Source organism: Pelodiscus sinensis, chromosome 31 (genome assembly GCF_049634645.1).
Source record: "Pelodiscus sinensis isolate JC-2024 chromosome 31, ASM4963464v1, whole genome shotgun sequence".
NCBI lineage: Eukaryota > Metazoa > Chordata > Testudines > Trionychidae > Pelodiscus > Pelodiscus sinensis.
In genome coordinates, this window is record NC_134741.1 from 1,426,405 (window position 1) to 1,454,078 (window position 27,674).

Sequence of the window (27,674 nt, forward strand, 5' to 3'; positions counted from 1 at the left end):
AAGCACTTTCTTTCAGCGATTTCCTTACACAGACAGGTTTGGCTGCACACAGGGCTTGGTACTGACAGTATGAATGTGGGGAGAGATGAACTATAATTATAAAGTTATAACAACTTTATTGATTATTGTGCACAGGCCCCTGGTTTGCCACTTGAAACTGGGACACCCCCAAGCCCTGCATTTCCCCAGCCTGGGCCCCTCTTGCTCTGTGTTGCTGGAATGAGATGGGAATCCCCCCAACCCTGCCCTCACACAAAACTTTACACAGCCCTGTCCTGTCTTGCCTCAGTCACAAGCCTGAGCAGTGTAAGGCTACATCTACACTGCAGAGGTTTGGTGCAAAAATGGTTTGGTGCCATTTTTGCACAAAAACTTGTGGAGCATCCACACTACAAGCCCATTCTTGTGCAAGGAAAAGTACCATAAGTCATAAGAACACGGGCTACGTCTAGACTGGCGTGATTTTCCACAAATGCTTTTAACAGAAAACTTTTCCGTTAAAAGCATTTGCGGAAAAGAGCATCTAGATTGGCATGGACACTTTTCTGCAAAAGCACTTTTTGCAGAAAAGCGTCTGTGCCAATCTAGACGCGGTTTTGCGCAAGAAAGCCCCGATCGCTATTTTCGTGATCGGGGCTTTTTTGCGCAAAACAATACCATGTTGTCTACACTGGCCCTCTTGCACAAATGCTTTTGCACAAGAAGGCTTTTGCCCAAATGGGAGCAGCATAGTATTTCCGCAAGAACACTGACAATCTTCCATGAGATCATCAGTGTTCTTGCGGAAATTCAAGCGGCCAGTGTAGACAGCTGGCAAGTTTTTCCACAAAAGCAGCTGCTTTTGCAGAAAAACTTGCCAATATAGATGCAGCCAGGGCTTTTTGTGGCAGTGTTATCCCTCTCTATATGAGGAATAGGCCTTTTTGCGCAAGAGCTCATGAGTTCATGAGCAAGAAGCCTACAGTATAGACCTAGCTCCGGTGTGTTACCCTGGGCACCCGCTCCTCAGAATGGTGAGGGCAATGCACCAGCTATTGTTCTTGTGCAGGTTCCTGCAGCACATTTAGCAACACACCATGGTTTGGAGAAAGGCAGTGAAACCTCTCTTACTCCAGAGATATGGGCTGGAGTGACATGAGCAATGAGCGCACAGGGCAAAGCAGATCACCCAAGAAATAAACACAAACACCATCTAAGTCTCAGAAACTAGGCAGGCTGGGAACGAAGCAGTGTCTCATACTTGTTCACAGTAGGAACAGTCCCACAAGCTTTTATACACAGGCAGGCTGGGCGAGGGGCAGGCGCTGCGGGAGCTGAGAGTTTGCTTGAAACCTCAGGGACCCAGTGTGAGACACCATCCCAGGCATCTCTCTGACAGGAACAGAAGGGGATTGATGGGGAGCATGAGAATAGTGCCTCAGGGGTTGTGTAGCTTGCTGCCCTCGTTACGGGTGTGGCCAAAACACAGGGCTCACTGGGAGAAGGATTTGAACCTGTGCGGGGAAACCCCAAACTTCCCGTGTGTGCTGGGAGCCAGGTTTGCTGTGTGAAATCTGTGTGGCAGGTGACATCAGGCGTGGGCACTGGGATTATTTACCAGTTTCCTTGGCCCTGGGGCACTGCTGAGCTCACAGCTGTGATGGCCAAGTGGTTAAGGTGTTGGAATTGAAATTCAATAGGGTTTCCCTGCACAGGTGCAAACCCTGCTGAATCAAGGCCTGTGTTTTGGCCACACTTTCTCCACTACATGCCCTATGTGCCACCTGGGTCCATGCAAACATTTCCACAAACTACCAGTTCCTAATGAACACTCACAGTTAATTATATAATTATATTTGAGCCATTTTGCTAGTGCAGCAGATGAGGAGATCAGTTTAATTGACATTATAAAACAGAATAAGTACTGTCACTTTCTCCTGCTACTCTGTCAAACTTCTTTTTAAACAGAGTAAAACATTATGACCAACACAAAAGGTTTCAATGTTTTCTTTATTTAAAGTAGTAGTGGAGAACTATTTTTGGGTTGGGGGTCACTAATCCACAGAAGCAGAGTAGCAGCCATGTTAGCTTGGATCTGTCAAAGTGACAAAGCGTCCTGTGGCACCTTATAGACTAAGGGTATGTCTACACTACAGCGCTAATTTGAACTAACGCATCTAGAACTAAAAACTAGTTCGAATTAGCGTTTTGCTAATTCGAACTAGCGCGTCCACACTGATTGGACGCAGGGGGGCATTTAAGGGCAGCTGAAACCGGTTCTGGCAGGGCATCAGGTCAGTAGTTGCATTGTGTGGCTGCTGTCTGAGGCTATCTGAGGCTCGTGCTTAAAGGGACCCCCCCGGACAGCCGGTTCTCAGCTTTTCCTGCTTGCTTGCCAACCTCGCCGAGGGACAGCAAAGCGTTGGTCTCTGTGCCCGTCTGTGTTGATGCTTCCCTTCGGGGACGCCGCTGCAGGTGGCAACATGGAGCCAGAGCTCGCCCTGAACCTTCTGGTGCACATTCTGGACTTGCTGCTGCAAGTCTGCCAGCAATGGCTTGAGGCTGCCTGGCACCACCTGGTACACGTCAGCCCCCTGCCTCTGCCTGGCTGCCCTGGGGGCCGTGGAGGAGCCGCGGCGGTGCCCCGGCACCGGCGTGCCCCGCCGCATCTGGCGTCTGGACACCAGCAGCGACTGGTGGGACCGCATCATCCTGGAGTGCTGGGAAGACCGACAGTGGACCCAGAACTTCAGGATGAGGAGGGACATCTTCCTGGAGCTCTGTGAGTGGCTCGCCCCTGCTCTGCGCAGAAGGGACACTTGCATGAGGCCCACCATCCCCCTCCAGAAGCGGGTGGCCATCGCTCCACGGTCCACGCCGGACAGCTACCGATCTGTCGGGAACCAGTTCAGCGTGGGGAGATCCACCGTCGGTGCGGTGCTCTTGGAGGTATGGCACTCGTTGGCCACTGCGCCGGGAGGGGGGAGGGGGGCTGCAAGGAGGGGATGGGCCGCCCCAGGGACAAAGGGGGGGTGGGAGGAGGTGAAAGCGCCCCGCACCGGAGGGGTCAGTCTGTCCCGGCCATACTACACGCCGCCAGGGGAGTTGCTTCCGGGAGTGGGGCGCGGAGCACTGCCAGGGCACGAATGCTCCCAGCCACCCGGGTGCCCCACTGATTGGCGCTTTGCTGTGTCTCTCCGCAGGTGGTCAAGGCCATCAACCGGGTGCTGCTCCGCAGGGTGGTCCGCCTCGCCGACCCAGATGCCGTCATCCGGGGATTCGGCGCCCTCGGCTTCCCCAACTGCGGGGGGGCCATCGACGGGACGCACATCCCCATCTGTGCCCCGGAACACCAGGCATCCCATTACGTGAACCGCAAAGGGTACTTCTCCATCCTCCTGCAGGCCGTGTGTGTGACCACCGGGGACAGTTCACGGATATTAATGTGGGCTGGTCCGGCAAAGCACACGACGCCCGGGTGTACTGCAACTCCTCCGTGTGCCAGCGGCTGCAGGCCGGGACCTTCTTCCCCGACCGCCACATCAGGGTTGGGGACGTGGACATGCCCGTGTGCCTGGTAGGGGATGCCGCCTACTCACTGCAGCTGTGGCTGATGAAGCCCTACACGGGGCACCTCAATCCCTCCCGCTAGGCCTTCAATGCCAGGCTGACCAGGGCCTGCATCGTGGTGGAGGGGGCTTTTGGGCGACTGAAAGCCCGCTTTCAATGCCTCCTCACCCGTCTGGACCTGGCTGAGCACAACATCCCTCCCGTGGTGGCAGCATGTTGTGTGCTCCACAATTTATGTGAGAGAATGGATGAGAACTGGATGGCTGAGGCTGACCGCATGGCTGGCCACTATGGTCATCCCGCACCGCCGCCATCCGGGAAGCCCAGCGGGGGGCCGTCTGGATCCGGGAAGCCCTGTGGGAGAGCTTCCATGTGGAGGATGAGGACTGACCTCTCCCTTGCATGCCCCACTGGGGCCTTCTTCCCCCCTTCCGCCCTTCCCTCCTTCCCCTTTCCTCTCCCTACCTACTGTCAAATAAAGACACCTGTTTTTCAAACAAAAACATCTTTTTATTTAACATAATGGGTGGGGGGAGGGAGGAATGAGGATGGGAGAGGAGAGGGGAGGGGGAAACCTGGGACGAGGGAGCTGGAAGGGAAAGGAAAGCTCAGAGGTGGGGGTCCGGCTGCCTCTCCTGTCTCGCAACACTGCGGGTCCGGGGGCGTTAGTGGGGAATGGTTGTGGAGGGTGGGGCAGGAGGGACGGGGGGTCTGGAGGAAGCAGGAGCCAGAGCAGGAGGAATTGGGAAGCGGTCGAGCAGGCTCTGGAGGTGGCCTCGCAGGGCATGGCCCTGCTCCTCCAGTGCCTCCAAGCTCCTCCGGCGCAGCCTCAGGTCCTCCTGGACCCAGTGGTCCTGGATGCGGAGCTGGTGCACCAGGAACCGGAGGTGCCGCCTCTGGTAGTCCTCTTGGTTCCTGGCTCTCCTGCTGGCCCGGGTGCAGGCGGCTGCTGCAGGTGGGGTGGTGCACCCTGCAGTCCCAGGTGCTGCGGCTGGGGTGAAACAAGAACAGCAGTCAATTACCCCAGGGGCCCAGGTGTGTGAAACCCAGCCCCCCTCTGCAAGGCCAGGGCCTCTGCAGGATCCCCAGCTGCTGCTCCGTGGTGGGCAAGGCCCAGGCGCACGGTCCCTGGGCTCCCTCTCGCCCCAGTCCCCCGTACACATAAGGGGAGCACGATGGTACTCACATGTGGACGCCTCCCCGGTCTCAGACGACACAGGCGAGCGGCTCTGTGGGGTGCCTCGGGGGTCCTGGGTCCTGGGCAAGCTGCCAGCAGGCTCCTGGCTCTCGAAGACCTCCTCCTCCTCTGTGTCTGGGAGCGGTCCCTCTGCCCCGGGGTCTATCACCTCCCGGGGGGCAGGGATGGCATGAGCCCCCAGGATGCGGTCCAGAGCCTGGAAGTGGGGGCATGCCTCCGAGTAGGACTGCTGCAAGTCCTTAATTTTACAGCGCACCTGCTCCTGGCTGCGCTGGTGGCCCCTGGCGGCCAGGCACTGCCGCGTTCCTGTGGCTAGTGCGGAGATTGTGGACATTGGAGGCTTCCCCCAAAACCTCGATGAGGTCCACGATCTCCGCACTAGACCACGTGGGCACCCGCCTCTTGTGGCCCTGGGCAGGCTCCTGGGAGCTGCCAGGCTGGTCCCGGGAAGAGGGGGAGGGGTGGGGGGCATCCGGTCGCTGGCTCATGGGGTGTCAGCTGCTGGGTGTGCTGGCACGGGTGCTGGCAGCCTTGCAACTGGCACAAACCCCGTAGCCAGCCCGTGGCCCTTTAAGGGCTCCGGGGCCGGGAGGGGGCAGTAGAGTTTCCCTGGTGTTGGCCAGAGTGGCCACCAGGGAAAGCTTGGAAGGGCTAGCCTCCCTCTAGTTCGAATTAAGGGGCTACACAGCCCTTAATTTGAACTAGTAAGTTCAAACTAGGCTTAATCCTCGTGGAATGAGGCTTACCTAGTTCGAACTAAGCGCTCTGTTAGTTCGAATTAAATTCGAACTAACGGAGCGCTAGTGAAGCGCCTATGAAAGTTAGTGCGAACTAACGTCCGTTAGTTCGAATTAACTTTGTAGTGTAGACATACCCTAAGAGATTTATTGCATAAGCTTTCGTGGGCAAAGACCCACTTCGTCAGAAGCAAGTCAAGCTAACATTGCTACTCTTCTGCTTTTGTCGGTCAGCGACCACAGGACAGCTGATCCACCGAAACATCAGTTGGGGACCACACAACTGAGAAGCAAAAAAAAACCCCACAACCACCCCTCCAAACCTTCCCAGTGCTCACTGATGTGGGGTACAGTGTGTGAGACAGGACTGCCAGCAAATAGGACAGGGATGGGGTGCAGGATTTGGGAGGGAGCTGGGGTGTAGAAGCAGGCTAGAAGCAGTGTGTCTGGCTAGGTGGAGGGAGGAGGAACAAGGGAAGAGGCAGAGTGTGACAGGAGAGAAGGTGCAAGAACAAGGGGATTGTCAGAGCAAGCTGGGGGGTGGGGGAAGGGAAGTGAGGGGGTTGGGGTGGGACAGGTCTGGGAATGAGGGCTTTGTAACCCCTTGCAGCAACATCTCCAGCCACACCCTGCCCTGGAGGGAGGTCCTGCTGCTGCTGTAGCCATGCAGCTGAAGATCAGCCCTGGAGGCCAGAAGTGTCACTGCTGCAGCCACATGGGACTGCAGGCACCACTGCTACAACCATGCAGCCAAGGGCCAGCCCCAGAGGCACTGCAGCCATGGCCTCATGCTCCAAAAGCATGAGAGTCTAAGGCTGTGGCCATGACCTAGCTTTGGAGGCAAGAGGTGCAATGGTGCCTTGAGTTTCTGAGGCCAGCCCTAGTCTCAACACTGCCTCCTCTCCAGTGTTTGCATGGCAGGAAGAAGGGTAGGTTGAGCTCTTTCCCCTGCAGTACATGCCCATAAAGACGTGGGACCTGGTACTGCCCCATGGGCAGGATCAAAGCCTTAGGTGGGCCCAATTCTGCTTGCTAAAAGGTTCTCCCCACCTCTGGTATTTGGTTTCTCCCCTGTGTGCGTTCTCCAATGTCTAACAAGCTGTGTCCTCCAAATGAAGCTTTCCCCACAGTCAGAGCAGCTGAAGGATTTCTTCTCTGTGAATGTGTCATGTGTAAGAAGAGCTGCACAGTCACTGCAAGTGCAGGGTGACTGTTGATGGGGGATTTTCTGTTTAACAGTTTCTGTGTTTGTTTTTCTCCCTCTGCTTCGGTGACTGGATTTACCCTACACCTCTACTGGATGGTTTCCCTGCTGCCTTTGTGGGCTACACTGATTCTCACAGGCCTCTTCTTCCTCAGTACTTTGAGAAACATGCCCTTCAGATCTTCCCAATAACATCTTGCATAGAGCCATTCGCTCCAATCCTTCCTGCTGAAGATTCTTCTCATGGTTCTCACTCAGCATCCCATCACCTGCTGGGAAAGAGAATCTAGACAGAAGTCATTCCCTGTGCTGAACAGAAAGAAAACACTAAAAAGAGAAATAGAAAAGGGGGAACACGGCCAAAGAATGGCTGGAAAGATTGAATAATCATGAGCTGAGTTCACCCTCCTTCCCCATAGCTCTTTTGCCCACCCACCACCTTCAAATTGGAGTTGAAGACAGGCTGAAGGTTCAGTGAGATTAGATGAAAACGCACAAGTGACACCTGCCAGAAGAACACAGCAATTGTTTTGTGAATCAGTTAGCTGATCGCTCTCCTGTGTGGGTGTCACACACCTCTCCTTCCTCACAGCCCTGGAGATCTGGGATCCGCAGCTCCTCCCCTCGCTCCACCCAGGAGAGCACATGAGCTTTAGAGACTGGAAATCCTGTTTGGGGAACAATTAACCAAGTGGTGAACTTGTTCATTACAGCCTGTGCCATTACTGCTTCCAGAGTCAAGATCTGAGTTGCCCACCCATAGCGGCTCCTTCCTCACCTTGCACAGACTGGGCTCTGGCTGGTACAAGATCCCAGGCCACACTCACCTACAGTAAAGGTGAATCCCCCCTACCTTGGGAAATGCCAAGCTGATTCCTTAGGGGAGCTGAGTGCTCTGCTGAACTCTCTAGGGCGGTATTTCTCAACCATTGGTGCGAGTACCCTTAGAGTATTTGAGAGAAGTCTGCGGAGTGTGTCAACACAACTGAAATTTGGAGAAAACTGATTTTTTTAAAGTTTTACAGCACTTTATTATTTTTCTACTTTTTACAATCAAAAATATCATCATCCACCAGGCTACGATTAAGTTGTTTAAACAAATGTGTTCCAATAGATACAAAAATGTTGTGTGTCTGAAAATTGTAGGTGTTGGGGGCACTTAATTTTTCTTAAAGGGGGCACTTAAAAAAAGATACTTTATAAAAAAACAGTCAAGAAACACTGCTCTAGGGTACATCTTGGTCTCTCTCAAGACCTGTTCCATCCTAAGGCAGGAGAGGAACACACTGCTCAGAAGGGGAGCTCTAGGGAGGGCTGGCAGGTCTGACACTGAGGCCCCCAGTCAGGGCTCAGACTGCAGCTGCCACATGGCGGATCACAACGGCTTGGGGAGGAAGGATCCAGCAGAGCTCTAACTCTCCAAGAGCTCTGTCCACAAAGCTCCTGGCTGGGGGGCTCGGCTCACCCTGCTTTTTGGCTCAGATGCTCTACTTGGGCCAGAAGGAGGCAGGGGAAGTTGTCTGAGCAGAAAAATGAACCCTTGGCTGGTTGCTTCAGGCCCTGCTTATGTTCCATTCTCCTGATCCCACCTGCCCACAACAGCTGCCATTCCCGTGGCTGACCAGGGCCGTGCCTGGCTGTTCCTGTGGCCAGCTAGGGCAGAGATGGGCTGTGCTGATTCTCTGCTGCTTGTGGGTGTTGCTGCAGCTCAGCTCCCCCTCTGCAGCCTCTATTCTACTCTGCCAGCAGCAGCCATTGTGTGGTTTCCCAGCTTCTTCTTGTGGCCAGTCGGGCCTGCCACTTGGTGCCCCTCTGCACTACCCAGTATCTACCAGAAGCAGGAAAGGACTCTAAGTCAGCGCCTTCCTTCTAGGGCCTCAGCACCACAGCACAAGCGGTACTCTGCAAGCACTAACAGCAGCCACACCCAACCCCACAGCTCTGGTATCTGCCGTTCCTGCCTGGGCCTTTCTACTGAGAGCTCTGGCCAAGGCACAACAGGAGCAAGATGGTGGGAAGCACATAGATACCTGGGATGTGGGAAGAGCAGCACCACTGTTATGTCCCTGAACGTCCTTCCCCTGAAGGGGCCATGGAGGGGATAGTCTCTCACACAGAAGCCAGGATTCCTGGGGCTCATACTACTGACATTGGGGGTGGGAAGAATGAGGGATCCTGAACCCAAACCCAACCCAGCTGCACCAGAGCCCACCTGAAGGGACAGGAACCCTTACCCAGCCAGCTCACAGCCTCATAATTCTCCTGCATCACATCCCAGTAGAGGGCTCTGTGACCTGGGTCGAGCAGAGCCCATTCCTCCTCAGAGAAATACACAGCCACCTCCTCAAAGCTGACTGGCTCTGCCACAGCCATTTCCTGTCCTGGCCTGCAGAGTCAGGGGTTGAGCTGGAGACAGACATGAGTGTCGTGTAACCTGGCAGGGGGAGAAGGGAAATTGGTGACATGTCAGAAGGGGCTTTAATCTTTTCCACACCCTCGGTTTCCCCAAACTCTGGCTCTAGTGACACACATGATAGACTCTGCGCTTGTGGGCAAATGCTGAGTCTAGCTATTCTAGAAAAACCACGCACAAATTAGATGCCAGAGTTACATTAATTTCTCCCAATATCTGGCTTGAGTTTCAACATTACTGCACCTGGAACAATCTACATTGCATTGTTGCGCAAGAAGATGTGCAACTGAGGCGTGGGGATGTATATCGCCATGCCTCATTTGCACACCTAATGAGCTGCCATTTTTGCAGAAGGGGTTATTTATTTATTTATTTATTATTTAAATATTTTACTTAAATTATTTATTTAGTTAGTTAAATATTTATTTAAATATTTTACTTATTTTATTTAAATATTTCTATTTAAAATATTCAAGGTGGCTTACAAAAACCACAATACAAGTATATATAAAAATTTAGAATATGAGACCCCAAAGGGACATAACCAGCTAAAAACATATAGGCTACACCTACACTGGCATCCCTTCCGGAAAAGGGATGCTAATGTAGCACGTTGGAATAGGCAAATCCGCAGGGGATTTAAATATCCCCCACGGCATTTGCATTAACATGGCTGCCGCTTTTTTCCGGCTTGGGGAAAAGCCGGAGAAAAGCGCCAGTCTAGACATTATTCTCTGGAAAATAAAGCCTTTTCTGGAGGATTTCTTATTCCTACTTGAAAGGTGCTGAACGTGCTACATTTCCGGAAAGGGGTGCCAATGTAGACATAGCCATAGAGAGGAGGAACACACACATGCAAACTCAAACATTAATAAAAGCACAAATAAAAAGGGTGGCTTTAGCCTGATGCCGAAACAACGCTAGCGTTGCCGCCATGTGAATATCCTGAGGAAGAGAATTCCACAGCCTGGGAGCAAAAGCTGAGAAGGCCCTGTTCCACGTAATGTTAATCTTCCCTCCACAAGTGGGGAAACATGAAGCTAAGCCTCCCCAGCTGACCTCAATCCCCGGGCAGGTTCATATGGGAGAAGACGGTCCTTCAGATACCCCGGTCCCAACTCATTTAAGGCTTTATAAGTTATAACTAAGACCTTAAATTGTGCCTGGAAACATACGGGAAGCCAGTGCAGCTGCTGAAGCACTGGCATAATATAGTCCGTATAACTAGTGTTAGTTAAAACTCGAGCAGCCGCATTCTGGACCAGTTGAAGTTTCCTAAGTTTCTTTAGAGGCAGCCCCACATAAAATGCATTACAGTAATCCAGTAGGGATGTAACAAGAGCATGGATCACTGTGGCCAAGTCACACTTGTTCAGTAAGGGTCACTCCTGGCCACCAAAGAAATCTGATTTTCAAATGTTAAAAAAGGGTCCAGGAGGAGTTTCAAGCTGTGTACCTGTTCTTTCAGAGGGAGAGTAACCCCGTCTAGAACAGGTGCCATGCCACATACCCGAAAAGATGGCCTCCTGCTCTTATCTGGACCTTAATCTTATCTGGGTTCAACTTCAGCTTATTTGATTTCATCCAAACCATCATTGCCTTGAGACACTGATTTAGATGAGTCACTGCTACACCTGGTTCTAATGTCACAGGGAAATAGAGCTGGGTGTCATCTGCATATTGATGGCACTGTCCTTCAAAACTCCTTATGATCTCTCCCAGGGGCTTCATGTAGATATTAAACAGCATAGGGGATAAGATGAAACCTTGCAGGACCCCATAGCACAATTGCCATGGGGTCGAATAGCAGCAGATTCTGAAAAGCGTCTCGACAAGTAGGACCAGAACCACTGCAAAACAGTGCCTCTAATACCCAACTCCGCCAGGCGTCCCAGAAGGATATCATGGTCAATGGTATGAAAGGCTGCTGAGAGGTCTAAGAGAATCAACAGGGAAGCACTCCCCCTGTCTATCTCCTGGCATAAAACATCTACAAGGGCAACCAAGGATGTTTCAGTTCCAAAACCAGGCCTAAAGCCAGACTGGATTAGATCTAAGCAATCTCTTTCTTCCAAGAAAGCTTGGAGTTGCAATGCCAATGCCTGCTCAAGTACCTTGCCCAAAAAGGGAATATTAGCAATTGGGTGATAGTTATTTAAGGCATGTGGGTCCAGGGAAGTCTTCTTGAGTAACGATTTTATCACTGCCTCTTTCAAGGCAGCAGGAACCATACCTGATCTAAAAGACGCATTAATAATCCTCTAGATCCAGCCAGTCATCCCTTTCTGGCTAAATTTAATAAGCCATGAAGAGCAGGGGTCAAGTGAGCATGTGGTCGGTCGCACTCCTCCAAGCACCTAGTCCACGTCCTTAGTCTGCAATAGCTGAAATTGATCCAGAGAAAAAAGACTGGGGGGTGCACTCAACACATTCTGTGCCCCACTTACACAGCAACCAGAGTCCAAATCCAACCAGATGCGGGAGATCTTATTTGCAAAATGCTTTGCAAACAGATCACCGGGGGGGGGGGGGGGGGGGAGTGGAGCAAAGGCTCCTCTATTTCTTCATGAGTGCCAGACTGCAACAGGCCCCACACTACTCGAAACAGTTCTGCTGGACAGCATTATGCACATGTAATACAGGTGGAGAAGTATCTTTTCTTCGCTGTCAGCACCACCACAGAGTAAGCTCGCAGTCCAGCTCTAACCCGCAGTCAATCGGACTCAGCTTTAGTTCTCCGTCAGCGGTGTTCAGCTGTCACACGAACTGTTTTGCTGCCCTCAGCTCCCCAGAAAACCAAGGAGCAAACTTGACTCGACTGTTCCTAAGTGCCCTCTTCAGTCCAATCATATCAACTGCCTGGGCTACCACAATCTTCTATGTATCGACTAGGGCATCTACAGGACCATTTACCATAATGGTTGAACAATCCCTCAGGGACCTCAGGAAACCCTCCGGATCCATCAGCGTCTGAGGGCGGATCATCTTAACTGGTCCTCTGCTTCTGTGGAGCGGTAGGTCAGCAGATAGTCTAAACTTGACCAGGTAGTGATCCGTCCATGACAAAGGGAGTGTAGCCACATCCCTTGTCCCAAGAAGTCTATCACCTTTAGTCCAAAAAACCAAATCAAGTGTATGACCTGCAACATGTGTTGGGTTAGTTATTTCTTGGGATAGTCCCAGGATGGTCATGGTATCCATAAAATCTCAGGCCGGACCAGACAGAACAGCCTTAGTGTGGATATTAAAGTCCCCCAAAACCAAAAGCCTCAGCATCCTCAATGCCACAGCCGAGACCATGTTGGCCAGCTTGAGCCGAGCATCTGCCGTATAGCAAGGTGGGTGGTACACAAGCAGCATCCCCAACCTATCCCGGCCACTCAACATCAAGTACAGACACTTGACTCTGACACTTTGTTGGACCAAAACTCTAGCCCCTTGGCTGGCCACACCGGATCTTCCATATCTTCCCCTACCCATCACAACTGCTATGATGACATCTGAGCCCTCCTCCTTAGGCACCCTATTTGTGCCAAACCACATAATGGCGGGAGGGAGGGTGTGACAGGGCGCCTGCCCTGCACTGGCCCTTTAAGACCAGGATTCAGGCCCGAAGCCGGGGCTGGAAACAGAGAGGCCAGCTGAAGCTGTTTGGATTAGGGAGAGCCCAGCTGGCAACTATCTAGGGCAGCACAATTGGCTTGTAGAAGCCAGCTGTTAGGCTAATGAGAGCCCAGCTGCCAGATATTCAGAGAAGCCCGGGTGGCTTAGGGAGCCCAGCTGCCAGCTATAAAAGGAGGATCAGTTTGCTTGGGGGAGCTAGTGGAGGGCTGACTGCAGAGGAAGCAGGAGCTCCTTGGAGGGAGACAAGCTGGGGAGAGCCAGCAAAGGCTGGAAGTAGGCCAGCCAAGACTCCCCTTAACTAGGGGCTGGAGACAAAGACTCTGGTTTGCGGGCCGATCAGGAGGCCGACTAGGTAAGTAGAGCCATTGCGACAAATGCCAATGATGAGCAACCCATACAGACTGTAACTTGCCCTGAGAGGGGCTATATGAGGACAGTCAGGGGGCAGTGAGGCACAGTGGGGGGCTTGCACCCCTGACAGATGGTGGAGGATGCGGGCGCTGATACCCCACCCTAAGGTAAAAGGGGGTTTATTGTGACCAAATAGTGGTCGGTAGACCACAGGACTAGAACGGGGAGGGGGGAAGATATAATACTGAATAAGTATTGGAGGGCCTGGGAGGCCCTACAGGCTCGGCCATGGGAAAAGGGGAGCTGGCCATGACAAAGGGGTGACCATGGATTCCATAGTAAACCAGGCTCCAAGAGTTGGGGGCAAGGGCTGAGCCTGAAAACTTGTTTTGCCTGTGGACACAAGGGACACCTGAGGAGGGAGTGCCCCTACGGGGTGGGAGCCAGGAGACCCCACCCAGCTAATAAGGACAAAGGGAGGCAACAGGGGAGGCACGGACATGTTGGGCCTGTGGGGAGCCCGGCCACCTACAGAGGGCGTGCCCGAGGAGGACTGGGGGAGCCCCAGCTAGCACGGGGGGAAGGGTGAAGAGACAAAGCCCCTGGAAGAAGCCGTGGGACCACCAGCCCTTGGCGTTAAGGGGAACCGAAGGGCGAACAGAAGGTGGTTTGGACCCAGGTGAAACCAGTGAGCAAGGGAGCTCAGGCTGGAAGCCCTCCCAGAGGTTGTACAGGCCGGAACCAACAGGACCCCGGCAAGCTGGTGACGCCCATACCGAGGGTGTGTATGGCCAGGTGATGGCTGCAGACCTCCGGGTGAGACCACAGGATAGGACAAAGATTACCCTGCAGGTAAGGCTAGAGGGAAAGCCAGTGACCACCCTGGTGGACTAGGGGTGCAGCCAGACAATGGTACGGACAGAGCTGGTCCCAGAGTGGGAGGCAGCCAGGGGAAACATCGCCATGCAATGCATACATGGAGATGTCAGGACCTACCCCACGGGGTGGGTTCGTCTGTCAGATGGGGTAGACGAAGCAATCTGCCGGGTAGTGTTAGTCCTGAAGCTGGTATACCCGGTACTACTGGGCCAGGACTGGCCGGGGTTCAGACGCATCCTGCATGACTGGGATGCGCAGGGGCAACCGCCACCAGCTGGGATGGAGAACCTGAAAAGGGGCACATCCCGAGGGCCAGGGGGGGAGCCCGGACCAGAGAAAACCCTCACTTCAGAGGAGGTAGGTGGGGAAGAGGACTTCCAAAGAGACCAGCGAGAAGACCCCTCCTCAACCCATGCCTGGGAACAAGCGGCCGGAGAGATCGGAGACCCCGATGTGGGGACAGCTGCCCGACCAACCCCGCGATTTGAGGTAAGAGATGACGGATTATATCGGGTTGTGTGGACGGCTGAAGGGCAGACGGAGGTTACCCAGTTGTTGGTCCCGGCAAGATACCGAAGGCGGGTATTAGACCTTGCGCATGCTAATCCCTGGGCAGGATATTTGGGGTGCAAAAAAACCCTGCAGTGCATAACACAAAGATTCTTTTGGCCGGGGATTTATAAGGAGGTCCGAGACTTTTGTGAGTCCTGCCCTGAGTGCCAGAGGACGGGTCAGGGAGGGGTGCCAAAAGCCCCTTTAGTTCCCCTTCCCATGATAGAGGTACCGTTCGACCGGGTGGCTTTAGACCTAGTAGGACCCCTGGAGAGGTCCCGAAGAGGACATCAATATATACTTGTTATAATTGACTATGCCACCCGATACTCCGAGGCCGTCCCCCTCAAGAATACGACAGCATCAACGCTGGCACAGGAATTGGTGCAAGTATTCTCCTGGGTGGGAATCCCGAGGGAGATATTAACGGACCAAGGGACTAATGTGACCTCTAAACTGATGGCAGAACTTTGCCGCCTATTAAACATTAAGTCATTGCGTACCTCAGTTTACCATCCCCAGACAGATGGACTTGTTGAACGCTTCAATAAGACACTGAAAGGCATGCTGCGGCGTTTCATTGAGCTAGACCCAAAGGACTGGGACCGGTTACTACCGGCCTTATTCGCAGTGCGGGAGGTGCCCCAGGCCTCAACGGGATTTGCCCCATTTGAATTGCTCTATGGCCGACAACCCAGGGGGATATTGGACTTAGTGCGGGAGACATGGGAGGAACAGGATTCCAGGGTGAAGGGTACGGTACCGTATATTTTGGACTTACAAAAGCGACTCTGGACCATAGGCGAACTGGCTAAGGAGAACCTTCTCCAGGCCCAAAATAGGCAGGCCCAATATTATAATCGAGGGGCCAAATCCAGAACATTTCAACCAGGTGACAGGGTACTCCTGCTGTTACCAGCACCAGACTCGAAATTATTGGCCAAATGGCAAGGGCCCTTCGAGGTCATACGGCAGGTAGGACCAGTGGATTATGAAATCAAATTGGCAGGAAAACAGAAAGACAAACAAATTTATCATGTCAATTTACTAAAGAAGTGGAATGCCCGAGAGGGTATGCTTATCACCTTACAGGCACCAGAACCGGAACTGGGACCCTGGGGAGGAGACTTGAAGGCAGAAGGGACAACGCACATTGGGGCAGAGTTGACGGAGGAACAGCAAAAAGAGCTGAACTCCCTCCTTCGAGATTTCGAACAGGTCCTGACCACACAACCGGGTAAGACCTCCCTTATGAGTCACCATATCTCGACAACCCCAGGTAAGAAGATCTGCAATCACATACGACCCCTCCCACGGAAAATGTGGGGGCCAGTTCAGGAGGAGTTGCAGCAGATGCTGCAAATGGGGGTGATCAGAGAATCTAAAAGCGAGTGGCGTAGCACTATTGTTTTGGTGCCTAAACCTGACGGCACGATACGATTTTGTATAGATTTTCGGAAGATCGACGCAATCTCGCGATTTGATGCATATCCTATGCCATGAGTAAACGAACTGCTGGAGTGGTTGGGCAAGGCCCACTACATATCTACACTCGACCTCACCAAAGGCTATTGGCAGATTCCCCTGACACCAGCCTCGGAGAGCAAGACCGCGTTTGCCACACCATTTAGCCTGTTCCAATTCACCACCATGCCTTTTGGATTGAATGGGGCGGCAGCGACGTTCCAGAGGCTAATGGACAAGGCACTACAGGAACATCGTGAATATGCGGCTGCATATATCGATGACATTGTCATTTTTAGTGAAACCTGGATGGAACATCTGCAGCATTTGAAGGCGGTCTTCGGGGCGCTGGCCACTGCCAAGCTCATGGCTAACCCAAGTAAGTGCCATTTTGGACAAAGAGAGGTGTCCTATTTAGGATACTGGGTGGGATGGGGAAGGATAAAACCCCAGGTGGACAAGGTGAAAGCCCTGTGAAATTATAAAGCTCCCACCACAAAAAGGCAAGTCTGCCAGTTTCTGGATCTAGCCGGTTACGACCGGTGATTCATACCCAATTTCGCCACGATTGCAGCGCCCTTGACAGATCTGACCCAAAATACAAGACCCCAAAGGGTCCAGTGGACCCCGCAGTGCGAAAATGCGTTCAGAACATTAAAACACCAACTGACGCAGACACCGGTTCTCCATCAACCCGATTTTACAAAACCGTTTATAGTACAGACAGTTGCATCAGATAGAGGTCTAGGAGCTGTCCTCTTGCAAGAGCAGGAAGGGGAGGTACACCCAATCCTGTATTTAAACAAGAAATTACTACCGCGGGAGCAACAGTATGCCACGATCGAGAAGGAGGCCCTGGCAGCTAAGTGGGCAATAGAAGCACTACGCTATTACCTGCTAGGGGGGACATTCACACTGATAACGGACCATGCGCCATTACGATGGCTTCAGACAATGAAGGAGACCAACCCTAGGATTATGAGAGGGTATTTGGTCTTACAGCCTTATAGATTTGAGGTCTGCCACAGGCCGGGGAGAGCCCATAACAATGCGGATTTTTTTTTCTAGGTCCATAGCTAACAACGAAATGGCAGAAGGGGATGGAGTCCTGGAAAGGGGGTTGAGTGATGGGGCATGGTTGCACCACACTGACATCGGTGGGGTGATCCTCTGGGGAGCACGCCTGCCAACCCGCCGACGTTGTGAGGCATGCTCAGAGGCAGCCAGGGCAGACCTGGCGGTAGCTAAGGCCAAGGGAAGAAATCAGAGCCCGAGGGAAGGTATAGGAGAGGCCTGGCTGGGGGCCGGCCGAAGAAGGGAAGCTCTATCCGAAGGGGAAGGAGTGTGACAGGGTGCCTGCCCTACACTGGCCCTTTAAGACCAGGACTCAGGCCCAAAACCGGGGCTGGAAACAGAGGACAGCTGAAGCTGTTTGGGCTAGGGAGAGCCCAGCTGGCAACTATCTAGGGCAGCACAATTGGCTTGTAGTAGCCAGCTGTTAGGCTAATGAGAGCCCAGCTGCCAGATATTCAGAGAAGCCCGGGTGGCTTAGGGAGCCCAGCTGCCAGCTATAAAAGGAGGATCAGTTTGCTTGGGGGAGCTAGTGGAGGGCTGACTGCAGAGGAAGCAGGAGCTCCTTGGAGGGAGACAAGCTGGGGAGAGCCAGCAAAGGCTGGAAGTAGGCCAGCCAAGACTCCCCTTGACTGGGGGCTGGAGACAAAGACTGGTTTGTGGGCTGATCAGGAGGCCGACTAGGTAAGCAGAGCCATTGCGACAAATGCCAATGATGAGCAACCCATACAGACTGTAACTTGCCCTGAGAGGGGCTATATGAGGACAGTCAGGGAGCACTGAGGCACAGTGGGGGCTTGCACCCCTGACAGAGGGGGACAGAACAAACACACACCTTCAGTCTGGGTAGGTAAAGGTAACTTCCTTTCACCAAGAACCCATGCCTGCCCTCCATGCTCTCACCAGGGACAGAATAGGCCACCACACAACCAGGTGTGCTGCTTTCACCACCACACACAAACACAACAGGTCTGTCTACAGTACTCTTTCTTACACAAAAAACCCCTCTTAAGCTGGAGCTGCTCTTTGTGAAAATAATCAGCAGAATGGAACATAATCTTTCTAATAACTACCACACAATCACATCATAAACCTCAAGGAACCCGGCCCTGCAACCAAAAAAGATGCCAACATATCTACATTACGAATTCATCACTGGAGCAAACAACATAAGCCACAAAATCAAAGGGTCATTTGACTGCTTATCTAGTAATTTGATCTATGCCATCAAATGCCAACAGTGCCCTTCTGCTATATATACTGGTCAAACTGGACGTTCCCAGCAAGACAGAATCAATGGACACAAATCGGATATATGTAAAGGGAATACCCAGAAACCAGTGGCAGAACATTTCTGCTTACCTAACCATAACAGATCTTCAGGAGGCAGTCTTGTCACAGGCCAGCTCCTCTAATCAAATCCACAGGGAAAGCTTGGAATTACAATACATATACAAATTCAATTCACATGCTAATAGGCTCAATCTAGATACTGGATGGTGGATTCTTTATCACTGAAGGTGCTAACTTTCTGAATCGTATCCTTCCTGCCGAAGGGTATGTCTACTACGGATGTTAGTTCGAATTAACTTTGATAGGCGCTACACTAGCGCTCCGCTAGTTCTAACTAGTGGAACGCTTAGTTCGAACTAGGTAAACCTCATTCCACGAGGACTAAGCCTAGTTCGAACTTACTAGTTCGAATTAAGGGGTGTGTAGCCCCTTAATTTGAACTAGTGGGAGGCTAGCCCTCCCCAGCTTTCCCTGGTGGCCACTCTGGCCAACACCAGGGAAACTCTATTGCCCCCCTCCCGGCCCCAGACCCCTTAAAGGGGCACGGGCTGGCTACGGTGCCCGTGCCAGGTGCAAGCCTGCCAGCACCCAGCCAGCAGACCCTGCACCTGGCACGGCTCGAGCCAGCCACCCGATCCCCCCAGCCATCCCCTTCTTCCCGGGACCAGGATGGCGGCTCCCGGCAGCTTGCCCGGGACCGCAAGAGGCGGGCACCTGCCTGGTCTAGTGTGGACATCGTGGACCTCGTCCACTACCTCCGCACTAGGCACAGAAAAGTGGCCGTCTAGGGCAGGAGAGCTGCCAGCCTGGCCACCCAGGAGCAGGTGTGCATGAAAATCAAGGTAGTCCACACTGAGACCCCCGACCCTGAGCTTACAATGGCCATACTGGGTCAGACCAAAGGTCCATCTAGCCCAGTAGCCTGTCTGCCGACAGCGGCCAACCCTAGGGACCCTGGAGGTGATGGACCGAAGACAGTGACCAAGCCATTTGTCTCGTGCCATCCCTCTCCAGCCTTCCACAAACTTTGGGCAGGGACACCACTCCTACCCCCTGGCTAATACCACTCCATGGACCCAACCTCCATGACTTTATCTTACTTCTCTTTAAACTCTGTTCTAGTTCTAGCCTTCACAGCCTCCTGCAGCAAGGAATTCCACAGGTTGACTCTTTGCTTTGTGAAGAACAACTTTCTCTTACTAGTTTGAAGCCTGCTACCCATTCCTTTCCTTTGGTGTCCTCTAGTCCTTCTATTATGGGAACTAATGATGAACTTTTCTTTATGCACCCTCTCCATCCCACTCATGCTTTTATAGACAGTCTCCTCTTTTCTAAACTTGAAAGTCCCAGTCTCTTTAGCCTCTCTTCATATGGGACCTATTCCAAACCTCTGATCATTTTAGTTGCCCTCCTCTCTTCCCCTCTCCCACCTCATTTTCCCAGTCTCCCCGAGTTTTGCTCAATAAAGAGAGATTCTATTTTTGACCACACGTTTTCTTTATTTTGTACATCTGCCTGCTCCCCGAACAGCCCCCGTGTTGCTGCAAGGCCCAGCCCAGCACAAAGTGGCCACGCTTCGGGTCGTGCGTGGGTTTGTTCAGGGCCAGGCCGGAGTCCAGCTGCAGGAGGGCAGGCGCGTGGCCAGGCACCTCCAGATCTGAGCTGAGTGCTGGCCTGAGCCCGGCGTCTGACGCCCCCTTCCGTCCGTCCATTCATTTTCAGTGCCAGCCCACCCCTGCGCCGCGTCGCTCCCTTCTCAGGCCCCACCCACCCCACTATGATTTGGCAGCAGGGCCTCACCCCACGCGCAAGCCAAGGGAGACAGCCGCCCCCCTTCCCCGCGGCCACTTCTCATGGTCCCTGAGGTGCGGTTTCTGAGGAAGCCGTTGGGGCCGTTACTTGATGCGCAGCTGGTTCTGAGATGCGAGGAGGTGAGGTGGGGAGGTGGCACCCATTGAGCGGGAGCATGCTGGGGAGGCTTTGCCCTAGGATCCAAATCTCGGGCTGCGTGTGGGGAGGGTGGCTCATTGTGGCAGTGGGAGGCGGAGACTGCGTGACACAGACACCAGTCATTTCCCTCCCACCTTGCAATGGGGGAACAATGCCAGAGATGGGGGGAGCCAGCCTGGGGATCGGGGGGAGGCAAAGGCACAGTGGAGCAGATACCGAAGCTGTGGGGCTGCATGCGGCTGCTGTTAGCACTCGCAGGGTCCCCTTGTGCTGTTGTGCTAAGTCCCTATAGGAAAGGTGCCGACTCAGAGTCCTTTCCTGCCTCTGGTAGATTCTGTGCAGCCCGGAGGGGGACCAAATAGCAGGCCTGCTTGGCCACAAGAGGACGCTGGGAAACCACACAAAGGCTGCTGCTGCCAGAGTAGAATGGAGGCTGCCGAGGGGGAGCTGAGGTGCAGCAACACCCAAAACCAGCAGAGAAGCTGCACAGCCCATCACCCTTGCTGGCCACTGGAACAGCCCAGCACTGCCCTGGCTGGCCGTGGGAGCGACAGCTATTGGGAGCTGGCAGGGCTCTCTCAGGCAGTTGAGATTGGAGGTCTCAAGTATAGGCAGTGCCTGAAACAGCCAGTCAAGGGTTAATTTTGTGCTCAAGCAACTTCCCCTGCCTCTTGGTTCAAGTAGAGCACCTAAACCAAAGAGCAGGATGAGCTGGGCCCCCCCAGCCAGGAGCTTTATGGACAGAGCCCTTTGTGCTCTAGAGCTCTCCTGGGTCCTTTCCCTCTCAACTCTAGTGACCTACCATGTGGCAGCTGCAGTGTGAGCCCTGCCAGCCCTCCCTGGCTCCCCTTCTGAGCAGTATGTTCCTGCCCTGGGGCAGGGGGATGGAATAGGCCAGAAGGGAGACTTAGTTGTACCCTAGAGAGTGCATCAGAGTGCTCAGCTCCCCTGGGGAATCAGCTGGACCATTCCTGATGTGGGTGAGGGGATGCATCTTTACTGCAGGTGAGTGTGTCCTGGGATCTTGTACCAGCCAGAGCCCAGCCTCTGCAAGGTGGGGAAGGAACCTCTCAGTGAGTGACTAAGATCCTGGCTCTGGAAGCAGTAATGGCACAAACCTTAATGAACAATATCAAATCTTGTTTAATTGCTCCCCAAATAGGCTTTCCAGACTCCAAAGCTCATGTGATCTCTTGGGTGGAGCAAGATCAAGAGCTGTGTATCACAAGTCTCCAGGGCTGTGGGGAAGGGGAGATCATCAGTGACAACCATGCAGGTGAGCAATCAGCTAAACCGATAGAGAAACTAATGTGTCCTCATAGCACACTTCATTTGTGCATTTCCATCAAGTCTGATAGATCCTTCAGCCTGTCTTCAACTCGAGTCTGAGGGTGCTGGGTGGGGGAATGCTTATGAAAAAGGAGGATGAACTCAGCTCATGATTATTCAATTTTTCCAGCTCTTCCTTGGGTGTATTCCCCCTTCTCTATTTCTCTTGTAGGGTTTCTGTGACGGGGCGGCGGGGATCGGGAGCCCCAACCCCGTGCCCCACACTGGGGCGCCGGGGGAGACAGGCGCCGAAACGCCGGAGCGGCTCTGCCCCGCTTGTTCGGCGGCAGCCGCCGGCGTAGGCGGGGGCAGAGTGGCAGGGACCGCAAGCCCCAACCCAGAGCCCCATGCCAGGGGCGCCGGGGGAAAGCGCCACGGGGAAGCCCGAGCGGCTCTTACGTGCCGGTCCAGGGACGACGGCCCGGGCAGGCGCAGGAGTCCTTGCCTGGAGGGGCCGGCCCCGCACGGGCCCGTCCCCTCCCGCAGGGCGCAGGTGCCGGCGTCCCTGAGCAGGGGCTCCGGGATTAAAAGCCGGGCGGCCTGGGCGCCAGAGGAGCGGAGAAAAGGGACAGAGCCCCGGCAAGCAGGACGCGGGGACTCACGCCAGACAGCAGGACATTGCACGGACCCCAACCGAGCATCCTGGGACCCGCGTGGGTGAGTTAACCCCGAGGCCCCACTGAACCTGACCAGGACCGGCAGACCTAAGAGGGCGGAGGAAGTAGCCCAGGACAGGGTAGGAACCCCGGGGACCGGTGCATTGTGGCCATAGCCCCCCCCGGTCGGGCAGCGCATCTCAGACGCACTCCCTTAGGGTCCTGTGCTGGGACCTGGAGAGAGGGTGGGCCCAGGTCCCCCTCCACCCCGGTCAGGTACTGGAGAACCGCCCGAGAGACAAAACAGGGAAAGATATTGACCCTGCACCCTGGCGGAAGGGGCCGGGATCGTTACAGTTTCCTTTCAGCTCAGGAAAGGGAATAATTTCTCTGGATTCTCTGTCCCGGCAGGTGAAGGCAGTCTGAGTGAGAACCATGAGAACAGTCTTCATCAGGAAGGACTAGAGTGAATGGCTCCATGTGGGATTTTGTTGGGAAGATCTGAAGGGCATATTTCTCAGAGTCTGGAAGAAGGAGAGACCTGTGAGAGTCAGTGTAGCCCACAAAAGCAGCAGAGAAACTGTCCAGGAGAGAGACTGGGTAAATCCATTCGCAGAAGCAGAAGGTTGAAAACAGAGAAATGATTCAACAGAAAATCCCCTGTCAACAGTTGCCCTGTGCTAGTAATGACTGTGCAACTTTTATTAAACATGGACGAGCCCACCCAGGAGAGAAACCCTTCAAATGCTCTACCTGTGGGAAAAGCTTCAGTCTGCACTCAAATCTTCCTGGACATAAGAGAATCCACACAAGGGAGAAATTCTTCAGCTGCTCAGGCTGTGGGGAAACCATTATTCAGAGTTCAAACCTTGTTAATCATGGGAAGACTGATGCATTAAAAAAACCTTTCAAGTGCTCCGACTGTGAGAAAGGCTTCAGGCGGAGGTCATACCTTGTTATCCATAGGAGAGCCCACACAGGAGAGAAACATTTTAGCTGCTCTCACTATAGAAAAAGTTTCAGTTCCAACTCACACCTTAACACACATTGGAAAAACCACAAAGAAAAAAACCTTCACCTGCGCTGACTGCAAAAAAACTTCAAGGACAGGTCACACCTTGGTATCCATAAAAGAAATCACACAGGGGATAAACCCTTCAGGTGCTCTGACTGTGGGAAATGCTTCGGTCACAGGTCCTATTTTGTTATCCATAGGAGATCCCACACAGGAGAGAAACCCTTTAGCTGCTCTGACTGTGGGAAAAGCTTCAGTGAGAGTTCAATGCTTGTCACACATAGGAGAATCCACACGGGGAGAAACCCTTCACCTGCTCTGACTGTGGGAAATGTTTCAGTCAGCGGTCACACCTTGTTAGACATAGGAGAACCCACACACAAGAGAAACCGTTCACCTGCTCTGACTGTGGGAAATGCTTCAATCAGAAGTCACACCTTGTTAGACATAGGAGAACTCACACAGGGGAGAAACTCTTGAGCTTAGAGATGGTCAACCCATTTAACAAAGAAAGCCAAACAGCTGCAGAAAAAATTCGAAGAACTGCTCCAGACTTGTTGAGCAAAAAAGGCTGCTCCTTTAAGAAACAAGCTTAGGTTTGGCTGACTTGGATGCCATTTGGATCACCGCCCTGGTGACCACAGTGGAGCCAGAGGCTATTTGGGGGGACACAAAAGCGGTTTCATGAGCCACACTTTTGGGGGAGAAAAGCCACATGTAGCCACCCCTGCTTTAGCTGCTCGTCCTGTGGGAAAAGCTTCCGTGAAAGTGCAATCCTCATTGAACATAGGAGAACCCACACAGAAGAGAAACCCTTCAGCTGTCTTAACTGTGGGAAAAGCTTCACTGGTGGTCACACCTTGTTAGACATAGGAGAGCCCACACAGGGGAGAAACCCTGTAGTAGAAGTGGGCCAAAGCTTCTCAATGGGCAGAATCCAGCCCATGTAGGACTTTGATCCTGCCAGGGAGGCAGTGCTAGGCCCTGTCCTCTAATGGACATGTGCTGTGAGGGAAGGTGCTTAGCCCCACCCCTTTCCACTGTGCAGCCACTGGAGAGGAGACAGCACTGGGGCTGAGGCTCCACCACATGACCTGTGGCTAGCCCTGGGGGGTTGAGGCACTGCTGCCACTGCACCCCTGGCTTCCAAGGCCAGCTCATGGCCACAGCCATAGAATCTCATGCCTCTTGGGCCACGTGGCTGTGGCAGAGGCACCTTTAGGGCTGTCCTGGGCCTTGTGGCTGCACCAGAAATGCTTCCGACTTTTGAGGCCGGCCCTGGACTGTGTGGCTGCTGCAGTGTCACTGGAGATATTGCTGCAAAGAGGCACGAAGCCAGGTAGTGTTACCCCTCATCCCCACAGCCTCTTGACTGCAATCCCCTCATTACCCTCCCTGCCAACACCCCCAGCTTGCTCTGACACCCTTTCTTGTTCTTGCACTCTGTGACGGACCCAGGCAGGTCCGCACTTGCGCCGGGGCATGGAGCGCCCCCCCCCCAGGACGCCAAGCGGGCCGACAGGCAACCCCAGGGGCGGGGGAGACCGGACCCGGGGGGGCACCCAACCCGGGAAGGAGTGGCCGGTCCCGCAGCCGGCGGGCGGGGTGCCCAAACGGCGCGCCACTCAAACCGAGCCGCGCAAGGCCAGCGTCGGGGTGGCATGCCCCGACCTTGATGTCAGGGTGCATCGGGACACCCGGGGGGCAGAACTGACGTCCCTGGCGTCCTCGCCCGGGCCGCTTGAAAAGCGGCCGGGCGGAACAGGCAAAGGCGGCACTTGGAAGAGCCGCCACCATCCTAACTGCCAGGGGGAGACCCCCCCGTTGGAGGAAAGGAAGGACCACCCCCAAACCCGCACGATGGCAGCGGGACAGGACCGACACTTTGGGCGGGGTAAGCAACCGCGGCGGACCCCCCGGCGGGGCGAAGGGGAGCGGGGAGTGGAAGGAGCCCGGGGCGGGGTTCTTCTGGCGCCCGTGGACAGGTGCGTTACAGGGATAGTCCCCACCTGTCGTGGGAGGAACGTCCCCATTGTTCCCCCACTTAGGGCCCCGGGCTGGGACCCGGTGGAGAGGGTAGGCCCGGGTCCCCCACAACCCACTCCCTACCGCGAAACCCCAAACCCACGTACCCCCGTCGGGGGAGTGAACAACCCAAGGTACAATAGAGGGCGGAAGCTGGGCCATAGGACCCTAAGGGGCCAAAGCCCCCTTTTCTCCCGCCCTGGCGAGGACCTTGCCTCCGGACAGGCTGCCGGGTGCGACCCCATCCCCTCGCCCATAGCGCACGGGTAGCCTAGGACCCCGGGGCGGCCAGAGGGGAGTCGGGACAACGAGTCCGCTGATCCCCGGTCCGGACTCGTGGCTGGGTGATCGCACTCGAACTGCAGGCCCCATCTCGGGGAACCGTAGACGGCGGGTCCGCTGAACCCCCCTTCCCCGTCGGGAGGGGGTGTTCGCACCCACGCGAGCCGTCACAGTGGTGGAGAACGTGGGCACTAGCGGTCTTGCCCCCCTCATTACGCAGAACCTAGGCACCCGAGTAGTTGGTGAACTCGGAGGGCAACAGACGACGACGACCCGGTCCCCACGATGGAACCACGCCAGCTGCTGGACTGGGTCGGGGAGACACAACGGCAACAGCAGCAGACCCAGCAGGAACAGCAGGCGCAGCTGATTCAGCAGCTTGCCGCGCAGTTCCAGGAGCACCAGCGGCAGCTGGTACGGGAACTGGCAGCGCAGCAGGACCAATGGCGCCAGACAGTGGAAAAAAGATTAGGAACGCCGGCGAGCAACCCCCCAGGACCCGGGGAAGGACCCGGCCTACCCCTCCGGCTTACGAAGTTGGGACCCCAGGACGACCCGGAGGCCTTCCTTACAACATTTGAGCGGGTGGCGACCGCAGCCCGTTGGGCCCCGGAACAATGGGCCACCCTGCTGGCCCCGTACCTGACAGGGCCTGCCCAGCTGGCCTACCGGAGCTTGTCTGTTAACGACGCCCTGAACTATCACAAGGTCCGGGAGGCGATCCTAGACCAGCTGGGCCACTCCCCCGAAACTTGCCGACAGAGATTCCGGCAGGAGTCCTTCAGGGCAGGGGATCGACCTAGGGCGGTGGCCCAATGCCTCCGGGAGTGGGCGGCCCTGTGGTTAGAACCAGAACACAAAACGGGGACCCAGGTCCTGAAGCTCATAGTCCTGGAGCAGTTCGTCCACATCCTGCCTCGGGATGGACAGCTGTGGGTGCGAAGAAACCGACCCACGACCGTGAACGAGGCGGTGGGCCTGATGGAGGCCCACCTCTTGGCCGAGGCGGAAGAAGGAGGCAGCTGACGGGAGACACTACCGGGCCTGAAGACCGGGGGCTCGCGACCCCAAGGTAAGCCCACCGAGAGGGCTCAGGCCCCGGGGAACCGGCGAGGGAGGGACAATATCCCCCGGCTGGCCCCCGTGTGGCCTACTAAGGCCCCGGAGAAACCGGAGGGGGAAGACAACCCCGAGAGACCTCAGACCCGGCCCGCAGGGACCCTGCTTCCAGTGCGGGCAAGAGGGGCACTTTAAACGGGACTGCCCGCTCATGGACTGTACCCTAGCCCAAGAGAAGCGGGCTGAAGCCCCCGGAGGGCGGGAAACCGGGCAACAGAGAGTTCTCGCCGACATGAGGGTCGAGGGCTGGTGCGTTAAGGCCCTGGTGGACTTGGGCACGACGATAACGTTGGTATGGGCGGACCTGATTCCCCCGGGACAGCCCACCAGGGAGCCCGTGTGGATGAAATGTGTCCACGGCGACATGAAGGCGTACCCCACCGCCTGGGTCCGCCTAGCCGGGGGCGGGCAGGATCGAACCTGGAGAGTGGGGAGGGCCACACATCTACCCTACCCCGTATTAATCAGACGAGACTGGCCAGAGTTCGGACGATTACTGCAGAGTTAGGGAACTCGGATCGCCGAGCGACGAATACTTGAAAGCCCCGAGAGAGGGACGTGTCTAGAGGTGGAGGAGGCCCCGGACTTTGTGGTAGAGCAGAGACAAGACCCTTCGCTCCAGCATGCCTGAGAGCAGGCGGTTGGCCCAGAGGAATCGGAGGGGGACCTGGACTCCCCAGCCCAAGGACCGGGCTTCCAGATACTGAACGACCGCCTTTATCGGGTGACCAGAGAAAGGGGGGGGGAACTTAAACAATTAGTAGTCCTTGCGCGGTTCCAATGGGAGGTCCTAGAACTAGGACACGCCAAACCGTGGTCGGGCCACCTTGGGCGTGAAAAGACACTAGCGCGGGTACTACAGAGGTTTTATTGGCCCGGGGTGTTCCGAGCTGTGCGCGACTTTTGCAAGTCCTGCCCCGAGTGCCAGCGCACCGCCCCAGCCCGGGTGCCGAAAGCGCCATTGGTACCCCTCCCCATAGTCACGGTGCCGTTCGAACGCGTGGCGATGGATTTAGTAGGGCC

At 54.7% G+C, this 27,674-nt stretch overlaps 1 protein-coding gene across 1 annotated transcript; it reads left to right on the forward strand.

The window, feature by feature from the left end:
* The first annotated feature begins 661 nt into the window (after nucleotides 1–661).
* On the forward strand, nucleotides 662–4,024 carry LOC142821572 (uncharacterized). Its single transcript, XM_075912935.1, has 2 exons — nucleotides 662–2,928; nucleotides 3,183–4,024. Exons 1-2 carry the CDS (start codon nucleotides 2,734–2,736, stop codon nucleotides 3,558–3,560), a joined length of 573 nt encoding a protein of 190 aa, XP_075769050.1. The 5' UTR covers nucleotides 662–2,733; the 3' UTR covers nucleotides 3,561–4,024.
* The last annotated feature ends 23,650 nt before the right edge of the window (nucleotides 4,025–27,674 follow it).